The sequence below is a fragment of the Piliocolobus tephrosceles genome, chromosome 7 (assembly GCF_002776525.5).
Source record: "Piliocolobus tephrosceles isolate RC106 chromosome 7, ASM277652v3, whole genome shotgun sequence".
Classification (NCBI taxonomy): Eukaryota; Metazoa; Chordata; class Mammalia; order Primates; family Cercopithecidae; genus Piliocolobus; species Piliocolobus tephrosceles.
Window position 1 is genome coordinate 41,588,642 of NC_045440.1, and position 15,559 is coordinate 41,604,200.

The 15,559-nt window shown below is 40.9% G+C and overlaps 1 protein-coding gene across 3 annotated transcripts in view; it reads left to right on the forward strand.

Annotated features, from left to right (window-relative positions):
* Nucleotides 1-15,559, forward strand: part of HGSNAT (heparan-alpha-glucosaminide N-acetyltransferase) — a 56,599-nt gene that overhangs the window by 23,267 nt on the left and 17,773 nt on the right. For all 3 annotated transcript variants that reach the window (XM_026453996.2, XM_023214421.3, XM_023214422.3), the window contains exons 6-9: nt 4,330-4,399; nt 5,663-5,772; nt 7,385-7,461; nt 9,092-9,122. In XM_026453996.2, coding sequence (XP_026309781.1) covers nt 4,330-4,399; nt 5,663-5,772; nt 7,385-7,461; nt 9,092-9,122 — 288 coding nt within the window. The remainder of the gene's footprint in view (nt 1-4,329; nt 4,400-5,662; nt 5,773-7,384; nt 7,462-9,091; nt 9,123-15,559) is intronic.

Below are 15,559 nucleotides of genomic sequence, written 5' to 3' on the forward strand. Positions count from 1 at the left end.
TGCTCCAGCCTGGGTGACAGAGTGAGACTCCATGTCAAAAAATAAAAAAGTGAGAGACGTGCAACTCTTTCTTTTACTCACCTAGAAGCCATTGTAGGGTAATTAATTGGCCTAATTTCAATATTGTTGTATCTAAACGAATAGAGAGGCCCAAAGAGACGGAGGGAGATGGGGAAACAGTCAGAACATACTCAACACTTACTGACCTTATTGACCTCCCGGGTGCAAGCAATCCTCCCACCTCAGCCTTCCAAGTAGCTGGGACTAGAGGCATGTACCACCACTATAATTTCTTTTTTTTTTTTTTAGTAGACATGAGGTTCTCACTGTGTTGCCCAGGCTTGCATTGAGTAACTCTGTTGGCACCATTTTTCCGACAGCATATGCTCACTTCTTGTCTTTGCATTACATTTTGGTAATCATTATAATATTTCAAACTTTTTCATTAATATTATACCTGTTATGGTAATCTGTGATCAATGACCTTTGATGTTCCTACTGTAATAGTTTTGGGATGCCATCAACCCTACCTATATAAGATGGTGAACTTAATTGGTAAGTGTTGAGTGTATTCTGACTGCTCCACGCACTGACTGTTCCCCCATTTCTCTCCCTCTCTTTGGGCTTCTCTATTTTTTCAGAAACAACAGTATTGAAATTAGGCTAATTAATTACCCTACAATGGCTTCTAAGTGTTTGAGTAAAAGAAAGAGTTGCGTGTCTCTCATTTTAAATCAAAAGCTAGAAATGATTAAGCTTAGTGAGAAAGGTATATGGAGAGCCATGACAGGCTGAAAGCTGGGCCTGTTGTACCAGTTAGCCAAGTTGTGAGAGTTATTGAAGAAAATTAAATGTGCTACTCCAGGGAACACACAAATGATAAGAAAGTGAAACAGGCTGGGCTTAGTGGCTCATACCTGTAATCCCAGCATGTTGGGAGGCTGAGACCAGACGATTGCTTGAAGTCAGGAGTTTGAGATCAGCCTGACCAACATGGCAAAATCCCATCTCTACTAAAAATACAAAAGTTAGCTGGGCATGATGGTGTGCGCCTGTAGTCCCAGCTCCTCTGGAGACTGAGGCCAGAGAATCGCTTGAACCCAGGAGTCGGAGGTTGCAGTGAGCTGAGATTGCTCCACTGTTCTCTAGCCTGGGCAAAGGAGCTAGACTCTGTATCAAATAAATAAATAAATAGAAAAAAAAAGGAAAATGAAACAGCCTTACTGCTGACACGGAGAAAGTTTGAGTGGTCTCGATAGAGGATCAGACTATTCCCTTAAGCCAAAGCCTAATCGAGAGCAAGGCCCTAGCTCTTTTCAGTTTTGTGGAGACTAAGAGAAGTGAGGAATCTGCCGAAGAAAAGTTGTAAACTAGCAGAGGTTGGTTCAGGAGGTTTAAGGAAGGAAGCCCTCTTCATAACATAAAAATGCAAGGTGAAGCGGCAAGTGCTGATGGAGAAGCTGCAGGAAATTATCCAGAAGATCCAGCTGAGATCATTGATGAAAGTGACTACACTAACAACACAGTTTCAATGCAGATCAAACAGCCTTCTATTGGAAGAAGATGCCATCTAGGACTTTTAAAAGCCAGGAAGGAGAATTCAGAGCTTCACAAGATAGGCTGACTCTCTTGTTAGGAGCTAATGCAACTAGTGACTTTAAGTTGAAGCCAATGCTCATTTACCCATTCTGGAAATCCTAGGTCACAAGAATTATACTAAGTCTCCTCTGCCTGTGCTTAATAAATGGAACAGCAAAGCCTGGATGACAGCACATCTGTTTACAGCATGGCTTACTGACTATATTAAGCCCACTGTCGAGACCTACTGGTTCAGAAAAAAATATTTCTTTCAAAATATTATTGGTCATTGACAATGCAGCAAGTCCAATGGAAATGTACAGGCAGATGAATGTTGTTTTCATGCCTGCTAACACAATATCCATTCCGCAGCCCATGGATCAAAGAGTAATTTTGATTTTCAAGTCTTACTATTTAAAAAATAGGTTTTATAAAGCTATATAGCTGCCATAGATAGTGATTCCTCTGATGAATCTGGGCAAAGTCCATTGAAAACCTTCTGGAAAGGATTCACCATTGTAGATGCCATTAAGAAATTTGTGATTCATGGGAGGAAGTAAAGTTATCAACATTAACAGGAGTTTGGAGGAAGTTGATTCCAGCCTTCATGGATGACTCGGGGGTTTAAGACTTCAGTGGAGGAAATAACTGCAGATGTGGAAATAAAAGGTGGAAATAAAGAAAACTAGAATTAGAAGTGAAGCCTGAAGATGTGACTGAATTGCTGCAATCTCATGACAATACTTGATCAGACGAGGAGATGCTTCTTATAGATGCACAGAGGAAGTGGTTTCTGAAGATGGGATCTATTCCTGGTAACCATGTTGTGAACATTGTTGAGATAACAACAAAGGATTTAGAATATCACGTAAATGTAGTTGATAGAGCAGAGGCAGAGTTTGAGAGAATTGACTCTAATGTTGAAAGAAGGTCTAACTGTGGGTAAGATTCTATCAAACAGCATTGCATGCTACAGAGAAATCTGTGAAAGGAAAAGTTAATGTGGCAAACTGTATTGTCTTGATTGCGGAAATTGCCACAGCCACCTCAACCTTTGGCAGCCACCACCCTGACCACTTAGCAACCATCAACATGGAGGTCAGATCCTCTATCAGCAAAAAGATTAGGACTTGCTGAAGGCTCAAATAATCATTAACTGTTTATTAGAAATACATTTTTAAATTAAGGTATGTAAACTGTCTTTTTGTGCATAATGGTATTGCACACTTAATAGACTATAATATAGTGTAATATATAGCTTTTATGTACACTGCATCACAGAAAATTTGTGTGAGTCACTGTATTGTGATATTGGCCTTATTGTGGTGGTGTGCGACCAAGCCTGCAGTGTCTCGAGCTATGCCTGTACTGGTTTCTCTGCTTCTGTATGTGCTTGAACTGTTCATGACCAAAAAATAAAAGGGGGAAAAAATCCTATGCACTGAATAATTTGTTTATGCCAGGGTAGGGTATACTTTTTAAACGATTTTTTTTGCAGGTAGAAATCTCATTTTTAAGAAAAACCAGTTAATATATTTATCTTTTGTTAGTCATGTGAATCAATTTAATGTCATCTGGATTTCTTTTTTTTTTTTTGTGGAGACAGAGTCGCGCTGTGTCGCCCAGGCTGGAGTGCAGTGGTGCCATCTTGGCTCACTCCACGTTCTGCCTCCCAGGTTCCTGCCATTCTCCTAACTCAGCCTCCCAAGTAGCTGGGACTACATGTGCCCGTCACCACGCCTGGCTAATTTTTTTGTATTTTTAGTAGAGATGGGGTTTCACCCTGTTAGCCAGGATGATCTTGATCTCCTGACCTCGTGATCTGCCCATCTCGGCCTCCCAAAGTGCTGGGATTACAGGCGTGAGCCACCGCGCCCGGCCTGGATTTCTTTTTGAATTAAAGCAACCATATTAAAAAAGAACCCAGTACATTAACTATTTGAATAGGTTTTTGCTTTTTGTATTTAATAGTTGATTTTTCTTTTTTTTTTTTTTTGAGACAGAGTCTCACTCTGTCACCCAGGCTGGAGTCCAGTGATGTGATCTTGGCTCACATCAACCTCCCTCCACTTCCTGGGTTCAAGCGATTCTCCTGCCTCAGCCTCCTGAGTAGCTGGGATTACAGGCGTGTACCACCATGCCCGGCTAATTTTTGTATTTTTAGTAGAGGCACGGTTTCACCATGTTGGCCAGGCTGGTCTCGAACTCCTGACCTTGAGTGATCCACCCACCTCGACCCCCCAAAATGCTGGGATTATAGGCATGAGCCACCATGCCTGGCCTAATAGTTTATATCTTCATCTTCATGTTTCTTTGTGTGGGCAGAGCCCACATTCTTTTACTTTCATGGCTCTATCACATCCTATCACATAGCTGTCATAGTCTGTGTTTAGTCATCCTTGTTTTGAGTAAATTTGGTTGTTTCCAACTTTTTGCTATTTTAATTTTAATAGTATTATTAGTGAGAATCCCAGCCATGGGAAACAGTTATCTCATTTACCTTCTCAAGTCTTTAATGAAAGCTCTGTCATCATTCCTGTTTTATTGATGAGGAAACTATGCTGTCAGGGTTGAGCATTTATAAGTAGAGCTGCTGAAAACTGTGATTTCTATTTTTATATTGTTAAAAAATTTAGAATGTTTAATTAGTAATATAGAATATGAGCTTTAATTTTATTTCAATATAATATCCGATCATTTAAAAATTCTGCCAATGAAAATAAAATAATTGAGCCTTTTATTTATTTTCAGTTTGGATGACTTTAACAGTTGGATTTCTAAAGCCATAAGTTCTCGAGAAACTGATCGCCTCATCAATTCTGTAAGTTATGAGATGCATAGTGTGTTGCCCAGGTGGTTTTCTGAACTTGGAATTTATAGTTTCCTATTTAATCATTATTGTCCAGTTTTCTATTTATATTGAGGAAGGCCAGGTTATAGGTCCTATATTCCTAATAGAGAGCAGCCCTGTCTTCAGCTGCTGGGAAGGGCTCCATCCCTTCTCTTGCTTCAGTGACGTTGGAACGTTCTGCTCTATCTGGATACCCGAGGTAGAGATATTTTTCACTCTGCAGGCAGCATTGTTGAATCAATCTAGTTAAGTAGAGAGTGTCAAGGTTAAAACAAAGCAATAAGAGACAACAATATTGAATCTATGAATGCTGATGGCCTCCTCTGATGATTTAAATATGTCATTAAATTTTTGTTAATAAATTCAGGCTCATTTATGGAGATGTTGGTTTCTGTGCTTGTGCTAGATGCACTTGTGGACTAGTTTTTCTGGTACCATTTATCAACGTGGCCACTGGCAAACTCAAGTATTGTTTAGAAAAGCTTTTTTATTTTTTGAGACCGGATTTTACTCTATTGCCCAGGCTGGAGTGCAGTGCCGCGGTCTCAGCTCACTGCCGCCTCAACCTCCTGGGCTCTTTCTACCTCAGCCTCCCAAGTAGCTGGGACTACAGGTGTGTGCCACCACACCTGGCTAATTTTTGTATTTTTTGTAGAGACAGGGTTTCACCATGTTGCTCAGGCTGGTCTCAAACTCTTGGGCTCAAGAAATTTGCCCTCCTCTGCCTCCCAAAGTGCTGAAATCACAGGTGTGAGCCATTGCGCCTGCAGAAAAACTATTTTTTAGCTTTCTACACTATTTTTAGATTTCTACTATATCACATTCTTTCCTAAAGAAATACAAAAATGATGCTGGTTGCGGTGGCTCACGCCTGTAATCCCAGCACTTTGGGAGGCTGAAGTGGGCAGATCATGAGGTCAGGAGTTTGAGACCAGCCTGACCAACACGATGAAACCCCATCTCTACTAAAAATACAAAAATTAGCTGGACGTGGTGGTGCATGCCTGCAATTCCAGCTACACAGGAGGCTGAGGCAGGAGATTCGCTTGACCCCGGGAGAAGGAGGTTGCAGTGAGCCAAGATCATGCCATTGCACTCCAGGCTGGGCGACAAAGTGAGACTCTGTCTCAAAAAAACAAAACAAAACAAAACAAAAAATAAATCAAAAAATGACAAAATGAAATTTACTCCTTAGCATTATGAATTGTCATCTTTCTCTCTTTTTTTCTGAAGGAGCTGGGATCTCCCAGCAGGACAGACCCTCTAGATGGTGATGTCCAGCCAGCAGTGTGGCATCTGTCTGCCCCGCCGCCCCGCCTCCGCAGCGTGGACACCTTCAGAGGGTATGTGGGCATCCCTATAGCACAGTGGGTGCAGGTAGTCACAGGACTACATAATTATACCTACACACACTTTTAGCTTTTAAGGACTTTTACATATCTTTTACTTCCTAGGCTAGGAAGGATTTCTTGGATGTAAAAGTAAAGTCTGCAGCCTCTCCAGTCTGGAAGACCATCGTGATCCTCAGTGTCTGTGTTGACAGAGGAGTAGTGGATGAGGCTAGAGCCAGTGTCCACTTGGATATGCTGTCTGCTGAGTGAAGCGCATTTTTATTTGGGCAAGTGGCTGTTACTTGGGGCTACAGACTGTACCTCATGTCCAGTCAGTAGCTTGACGGCTCAGAAGATGCACTAGTCTAGTGAGGAGACACCAGCATGTGGCAGAGGGAGGGCTGATCCTGTGCTGCTAGCAGAGCGACTCGAGTATCAGGCCCTCATGCTAGCAAACCCATAGCCCTGGGAGAAGAACAAAGGCCAGGACTGAAATCTGAAAATAAAGTTTAAAAACTGTATAGCTAAGAATAAATATACAGGTATCAACTCTTTTATTTCTACATACTGAAGCCTTCTGAACTCTAGTGACAACCCTATAACTTTGCCCCAGTCGCACCAGAGCCCTGAGTGCCCTAGCAGGTAGATTGGAAGCAGGTAGTAAGAACAATATGATCATAATGAAACTTGCTAACAATTTTGGAGTTCTCATAATGTGCCAGTCACTGTTCTAAGTCGCCTTAATTTATTTAATATCTTAGTAATCCTATGAGATATATACTTTTAAATGCCCAATTCACATTAAAAGGAAAAGAAATTGTGCTGCCAAGTGAAGCAACTTGCCCAAGGTCACTCAGGTACCAAATAGGAAAGCCAGGGTTTGATTGCAGGCACTTGGGTTACAGAGTCTCCCAAATTAGCCTGTTGACACCTAGGGTCAGCACCCTCAGCATTCTGCACAGTTAGCCTCAAACAGTAGCACATCTAGGATCTATTACTCTGTCTTTCAGATTTCCATTGCTACTTTTTGAGATAAGATAGTCACAGATAGACAGGAACTAACATTTATTAAGTGTCTAAAATATGCTGGGCATTGGTTAGCTGCTGTAAAATAAGTCATTCTCCTTAAAAGTAACATGTGGTTAGGGTACTTTCTTTTACAGATGAGCACACTCAGTTTACTGATGAGAACCTTGCCCAGGGTCTTATGGCTAATGACAGAAAAGGATCCAAGATTGGAATTCTGAGCTTGCTGACTCAGCTGGCTGTGTGCCTCCTACTAGAGTTCTTTAACCTGAGACATCTAAATAATTAGCTCAAAATTGAGTTATTGGAAATATTTTGCTATGTTTTCAAGTTACATAGTTTAAGACAGCAGTATAAACTTTGGTTAAGACATCATGTTGGCAGTGTTGGCAATGAAGAACTGTAGTGCATGGTCCTAATTGCGATGATTAGAAAATAATCGCTTCTTGGCCTTGATGTCTCATCTTGTGTAATAAAATGCTCAGTAGAATTACATTGTTGCATGATTGCACCTTGTGAGTATAAATGTGTCTTCACTTCAGCCCTTCCTTTTCACATAGCAAACCCTGAAAGGCTTCTCTTTGTTGGCTTCTTCTAGGATTGCTCTCATATTCATGGTCTTTGTCAATTATGGAGGAGGAAAATACTGGTACTTCAAACATGCAAGCTGGAATGGTAAGATATTTCCTAAAAGTAATGTTGCTTACATACATCCTTCACAGAGCTTCAGGGCAGGAGAATCACTCAGCATTCTCCCCAGAAACTCCCGAAATGAGCCCCAGCAGCCTCTTCTGAGCCACTGAACTCCTGCTCTCTAGGGAGACCTGTAGATGATGATTCTTTGAGCCCTTTAGTTTTGTTCTTCCTTTTGTGTGCTGTGGATCTGTAAAGCTTCACTATAATAACAGACTCTAGAAGTTTCTGCTGTGGGACTGAGGGACTCTGCAGAATATGTTATGGATTTGGTTGTAAATGATCATGGTCATATTCTAGATATGCCTTTTATTACAGCCACAATGCTCTTGGGGGCTCTGTCTTCTAGGACTTATGGTCTTTTTTGAGATGGTGTTGAACTAAGATTGGTCTGAGTGGTGGTGAATAATAGCTGTAAGTCTGGCTTGGTAGTTGCTTTAAGAATGGTCTAGTGCAGCTGGGCGCGGTGGCTCACGCCTGTAATCCCAGCACGTTGGGAGGCCGAGGAGGGCGGATCATGAGGTCAGGAGATCAAGACCATCCTGGCTAACACGGTGAAACCCCGTCTCTACTAAAAATACAAAAAATTAGCCCAGTGTGGTGGCAGGCGCCTGTAGTCCCAGCTACTCAGGAGGCTGAGGCAGGAGAATGGTGTGAACCCGGGAGGCGGAGCTTGCAGTGAGCTGAGATCGTGCCACTACACTCCAGCCTGGGCCACAGAGCAAGACTCCGTCTCAAAAAAAAAGAATGGATTAGTGCTTCTTAAAGATAACAAACTTGTCTACATATTTCTAGTTCGGTTCTCCTGTGTCTAGTTATGTTCATAGGAAGTGTCCTAGCCAGACCCAGTGCTTGGTTGCAGAGTCTCAAGGAAGAGTTTGTGAGTTTACTTTCTTTTTTTTAAGGCAGAGTCTTGCTTTGTAGCCCAGGCTAGATTGCAGTGGTGTGATAACAGCCGACCACAGCCTCAACCTCCTGGGCTCAAGCAATCCTACCACCTCAGCCTCCTGAGTAGCTGGGACTACAGGTGTGTGCCACCATACCTGGCTAGTTTTTTAAAACAATTTTTAGTGTGTGTCTCTTTCTGTCGCCCAGGCTGCTCTCACACTTCTGGGCTCAAGCGATCCTCCCACCTCATCCTCGCAAAGTGCTGGGATTACAGGTGTGAGCCACACCACACCTGACCTATGAGTTTACTTACTTTCTTTCTCTTTTCTTTTTTGTTTGAGATGGAGTTTTACTCTTGTCACCCAGGCTGGAGTGCAATGGCACAATCTTGGCTTATTGCAACCTCTTCGTCCCATGTTCAAGCGATTCTCCTGCCTCAGCCTCCCAATTAGCTGGAATTACAGGCGCCTGCCACCACGCTCGGCTAATTTTTGTATTTTTAAGAGAGATGGGGTTTGACCATGTTGGCCAGGCTAGTCTTGAACTCCTGACCTCAGGTGATATGCCTGCCTTGGCCCCCCAAAGTGTTGGGATTACAGGCATGAGCCACCGCGCCTGGCCCTGAGTTTATTTTCTATACCGGTGTGTAATGAAGTCCACACTAGATTTAGGAGGTATTTGTATTCTAGAGTCCTTTTGCTTATGCTTTGTACTTGTTCTGCAGGGCTGACGGTGGCTGACCTCGTGTTCCCGTGGTGAGTTGGCGGTCTGCCCTCTTCTCTTCCACAGATTGACTCCAATCTCCTGTTTTACAGAGATGATGCTGGAGCCTTTCTCTAAGACGGGCATGTGTTAGGTGGTTAGGAATCCTTCCAAAAGTCCTGTTACTGGATAGTTCTCATACTTGACACAGTGCCTACACATACGTGTATAAAAGAGTGATTTTGGGCCGGGCGCAGTGGCTCATGCCTGTAATCCTAGCACTTTGGGAGGCCGAGGCAAACGGATTACCTGAGGTCAGGAGTTCAAGACCAGCCTGGCCAACATGGTAAAACTCCATCTCTACTAAAAATACAAAAAATTAGCTGGGTGCAGTGGCACGCGCCTGTAATCCCAGCTCCTCGGGAGGCTGAGGCAGGAGAATCGCTTGAAGCCAGGAGGCGGAGGTTGTGGTGATCAGAAATTGCGCCACTGCACTCCAGCCTGGGTGACAGAGTGAGACTTCATTTAAAAAAAAAAAGTGATTTTGTAGGGAATATTTTGTTAGTGTAGATATGATATACCAGATCCTGAAACCTTGTAGGAAATTATAAATTCTGAACATATAGTTCAGTTCCATTATTCCTGAAAATAATTATAAAATCCTATTTCCTAAAGAATTACAGTATATTGATTTCAGTGAATGCTAATACATTTGTAGGTGGGCAATGATAGTCATAAACTAAAATTTAAAAGAACAGCTGAGTAATTCAGTTCTGTCTCTGACCATTCATGGCTTCTTCTTCTTGTGAAGGGACGTTGCCTATGTGATGTGGAATTTGTATCTTTGTTATGATGTATTGAGTGACATTGCTCCCTCATTAGCAGGTAGTATCAGCCTTATTATTGTTATTTTTTATTTCAAATTTTAAATTTTTGTGGGTATATCCAAGTATATATTATGGTATACATGAGACATTTTGATGCAGGCATACAATACATAATAATCACATCAGGGTAAATGGGGTATCCACCTCCTCAGGCATTTGGCATTTTGTATTATAAACAATCCAATTATAATTTTTTAGTTATTTTTAAATGTACAGTAAATTATTGTTGACTGTTGTCACCCTGTTGTGCTATGAAATACTTGATCTTATTCATTCCATCCAGCTGTATTTTTTTACTCATTAACCATCCACCCTCCTTCCCTCCCCACTACCCTTCCCTTCTGGTATCCATCCTTCTACTGTCTATCACCCTGAGTTCAGTTTTTTTAATTTTTAGCTCCAAAAATAAGTGGAACATGTGAAGTTTTTCTTCACATGGCTTATTTCACTTAACATAGTGTCCTCCAGTTCCATACATGCTGTTGCAAATGACAGGATCTCATTCTTTTTTATGGCTGAATAGGACTCCATTGTGTATATGCACCACATTTTTTTTCTAAGTGTCTGTTGATGGATGCTTAGTTTGCTTCCAGATCTTGGCTATTGTGAATAGTGCTGTGATAAAGATGGGAGTATCTCTTCAATATACTGATTTCCTTTCTTTTGCGTATATTCCCAGCAGTGGGATTGCTGGATCATACGGTACCTCTATTTTTAGTTTTTGAGGAACCTCTAACCTATTGTCCATGGTGGTTGTACTAATTTACATTCCCACCAACAGTGTACAACGGTTCCCTTTTCCCCATATCCTCACCAGCATTGGTTATTGCTGTCTTTTGGATAAAAGCCATTTGAAGTGGGGTAAGATGATATCTTATTTTAACTTTGACTTGCATCTCTCTGATGATCAATGATGTTGAGCACCATTTCATATTCCTGTTTGCCATTTGTATGTCTTCTTTTGAGAAATGTCTGTTCTGATCTTTTGTCTTTTTTTTTTCTTGAGACTAAGTCTTGCTCTGTAGCCCAGGTAGGAGTGCAGTGGCATGATCTTGGCTCATCACAACCTCCGCCTCCTGGGTTCCAGAGATTCTCCTGCCCTAGCCTCCGAGTAGCTGGGATTACTCGGGAGGCTAGGGCACACCGAGTTTTTTTTTGCTAGGGCAAAAAAAAAAAAAAAAACGCACCACCACACCTGGCTATTTTTTTGTACATTTAGTAGAGACAGTTTCACCATGTTGGTCAGGCTGGTCTTGAACTCCTGACCTCAGGTTAATCTGCCCACCTTGGCCTCCCAAAGTGCTAGGATTACAGGTGTAAGCCACCGAGCCCGGCCTTTTAATCCATTTTTAATTGGATTATTAGATGTTTTTTCCTGTAGAGGTGTTTGAGCTCCGTATATGTTCTGGCTGTTAATGATTGTTTGCAAATATTTTCTCCCATTCCATGGGTTGTCTCTTCACTTTGTTGATTGTCTTCTTTTCTGTGCGGAAGCTTTTTAGTTGATACGATCCCATTTGTCCATTTTTGCTTTGGTTACTTGTGCTTGTGTGGAGTGTTAATCAAGAAATCTTTGCCTAGTCTAGTGTCCTGGAGTGTTTCCCAAATGTTTTCTCTTAGTTTCATAGTTTGAGGTCTCAAGTTTAAGTCTTTAATCCATTTTGATTTGATTTTTTTTAATATGCTGAGCAATAGGGGTCTAGGTTCATTCTTCTGCATATGAATATCCAGTTTTCCAGCATCATTTTTTTGAAGAGACTGTGCTTTGTCCAATGTGTATTCTTGGCACTTTTGTCGAAAATGAGTTCACTATAGATATATGGATTTAGCTCTGAGTTATCTGTTCTGTCCCACTATCTATGTGTCTAATTTTATGCCACTACCATGCTGTTTCTGTTTCTATAGCTCTGTGGTATAATTTAAAGTCAGGTAATGTGATTCCTCCAGTTTTGTTCTTCTTGCTCAGGATAACTTTGACTACACTGGGTCTTTTGTGGTTCCATATAAATTTCAGCATTATTTTTTCTATTTCAGTGAAGAATGTTATTGGTATTTTGATAGGGATCGCATTGAATCTGTAGATTGCTTTAGGTAGTATGAACATTTTAACAATATTAATTTTTCTAATTTATGAACATGGAATTTCTTTCCATTTTTTGGTGCCCTCTTCAATTTCTTTCATCAATGGTTTATAGTTTTCATTGTAGAAATCCTTCTCTTCTTTGGTTAAGTTAATTTTGAGGCACTTTATTTTATTTGTGGCTATTGGAAATGGAATTACTTTCTTGATTTCTTTTTCAGGTTGTTTTCTGTTGGCATATAGAAATACTACTTAGTTTTGTATGTTGATTTTGTATCCTGCAACTTTACTGAGTTTGTTGATCAGTTCTAATAGTTTTCTGGTGGAGTCTAGGTTTTTCCAAATATAAGATCATGTTGTCTGCAAACAAGGATACTTTGACTTCCTCCTTTCCAACTTGGATGCCCTTTGTTCCTTTTTTTTTTTTTTTATTATACTTTAAGTTCTAGGGTACATGTGCATAACGTGCAGGTTTGTTACATATGTATACATGTGCCATGTTGGTGTGCTGCACCCATCAACTCGTCAGCACCCATCAATTCATCATTTATATCAGGTATAACTCCCCAATGCAATCCCTCCCCCCTCCCCCCTCCCCATGATAGGCCCCAGTGTGTGATGTTCCCCTTCCCGAGTCCAAGTGAGCTCATTGTTCAGTTCCCACCTATGAGTGAGAACATGCGGTGTTTGGTTTTCTCTTCTTGTGATAGTTTGCTAAGAATGATGGTTTCCAGCTGCATCCATGTCCCTACAAAGGACGCAAACTCATCCTTTTTTATGGCTGCATAGTATTCCATGGTGTATATGTGCCACATTTTCTTAATCCAGTCTGTCACTGATGGACATTTGGGTTGATTCCAAGTCTTTGCTATTGTGAATAGTGCCGCAATAAACATACGTGTGCATGTGTCTTTGTAGTAGCATAATTTATAATCCTTTGGGTATATACCCAGTAGTGGGATGGCTGGGTCATATGGTACATCTAGTTCTAGATCCTTGAGGAATTGCCATACTGTTTTCCATAATGGTTGAACTAGTTTACAATCCCACCAACAGTGTAAAAGTGTTCCTATTTCTCCACATCCTCTCCAACACCTGTTGTTTCCTGATTTTTTAATGATTGCCATTCTAACTGGTGTGAGATGGTATCTCATTGTGGTTTTGATTTGCATTTCTCTGATGGCGAGTGATGATGAGCATTTTTTCATGTGTCTGTTGGCTGTATGAATGTCTTCTTTTGAGAAACGTCTGTTCATATCCTTTCCCCACTTTTTGATGGGGTTGTTTGTTTTTTTCTTTTTCTTTTTCTTTTTTCTTGTAAATTTGTTTGAGTTCTTTATAGGTTATGGATATTAGCCCTTTGTCAGATGAGTAGATTGCAAAAATTTTCTCCCATTCTGTAGGTTGCCTGTTCACTCTGATGGTAGTTTCTTTTGCTGTGCAGAAGCTCTTTAGTTTAATGAGATCCCATTTGTCAATTTTGGCTTTTGCTGCCGTTGCTTTTGGTGTTTTAGACATGAAGTCCTTGCCCATGCCTATGTCCTGAATGGTACTACCTAGATTTTCTTCTAGGGTTTTTATGGTATTAGGTCTAACATTTAAGTCTCTAATCCATCTTGAATTAATCTTCGTATAAGGAGTAAGGAAAGGATTCCCTATTTAATAAATGGTGCTGGGAAAATTGGCTAGCCATAAGTAGAAAGCTGAAACTGGATCCTTTCCCCATTTCTTGTTTTTCTCAGGTTTGTCAAAGATCAGATGGTTGTAGATGTGTGGCATTATTTCTGAAGGCTCCGTTCTGTTCCATTGGTCTATATCTCTGTTTTGGTACCAGTACCATGCTGTTTTGGTTACTGTAGCCTTGTAGTATAGTTTGAAGTCAGGTAGCGTGACGCCTCCGGCTTTGTCCTTTTGACTTAGGATTGTCTTGGCAATACGGGCTCTTTTTTGGTTCCATATGAACTTTAAAGCAGTTTTTTCCAATTCGGTGAAGAAACTCATTGGTAGCTTGATGGGGATGGCATTGAATCTATAAATAACCTTGGGCAGTATGGCCATTTTCACGATATTGATTCTTCCTATCCATGAGCATGGTATGTTCTTCCATTTGTTTGTGTCCTCTTTGATTTCACTGAGCAGTGGTTTGTAGTTCTCCTTGAAGAGGTCCTTTACATCCCTTGTAAGTTGGATTCCTAGGTATTTTATTCTCTTTGAAGCAATTGTGAATGGAAGTTCATTCCTGATTTGGCTCTCTGCTTGTCTGTTACTGGTGTATAAGAATGCTTGTGATTTTTGCACATTAATTTTGTATCCTGAGACTTTGCTGAAGTTGCTTATCAGCTTAAGAAGATTTTGGGCTGAGACGATGGGGTTTTCTAAATACACAATCATGTCATCTGCAAACAGGGACAATTTGACTTCTTCTTTTCCTAACTAAATACCCTTGATTTCTTTCTCTTGCCTGATTGCCCTAGCCAGAACTTCCAACACTATGTTGAATAGGAGTGGTGAGAGAGGGCATCCCTGTCTTGTGCCAGTTTTCAAAGGGAATTTTTCCAGTTTTTGCCCATTCAGTATGATATTAGCTGTGGGTTTGTCATAAATAGCTCTTATTATTTTGAGGTACGTTCCATCAATACCGAATTTGTTGAGCGTTTTTAGCATGAAGGGCTGTTGAATTTTGTCAAAAGCCTTTTCTGCATCTATTGAGATAATCATGTGGTTCTTGTCTTTGGTTCTGTTGATATGCTGGATTACGTTGATTGATTTGCGAATGTTGAACCAGCCTTGCATCCCAGGGATGAAGCCCACTTGATCATGGTGGATAAGCTTTTTGATGTGCTGCTGAATCCGGTTTGCCAGTATTTTATTGAGGATTTTTGCATCGATGTTCATCAGGGAGATTGGTCTAAAATTCTCTTTTTTTGTTGTGTCTCTGCCAGGCTTTGGTATCAGGATGATGTTGGCCTCATAAAATGAGTTAGGGAGGATTCCCTCTTTTTCTATTGATTGGAATAGTTCCAGAAGGAATGGTAGCAGCTCCTCCTTGTACCTCTGGTAGAATTCAGCTGTGAATCCATCTGGTCCTGGGCTTTTTTTGGTGGGTAGGCTATTAATTATTGCCTCAATTTCAGAGCCTGCTATTGGTCTATTCAGGGATTCAACTTCTTCCTGGTTTAGTCTTGGAAGAGTGTACGTGTCCAGGAAATTATCCATTTCTTCTAGATTTTCTAGTTGATTTGCGTAGAGGTGTTTATAGTATTCTCTGATGGTAGTTTGTATTTCTGTGGGGTCGGTGGTGATATCCCCTTTATCATTTTTTATTGCGTCTATTTGATTCCTCTCTCTTTTCTTCTTTATTAATCTTGCTAGCGGTCTGTCAATTTTGTTGATCTTTTCAAAAAACCAACTCCTGGATTCATTGATTTTTTGGAGGGTTTTTTGTGTCTCTATCTCCTTCAGTTCTGCTCTGATCTTAGTTATTTCTTGCCTTCTGCTAGCTTTTGAATGTGTTTGCTCTTGC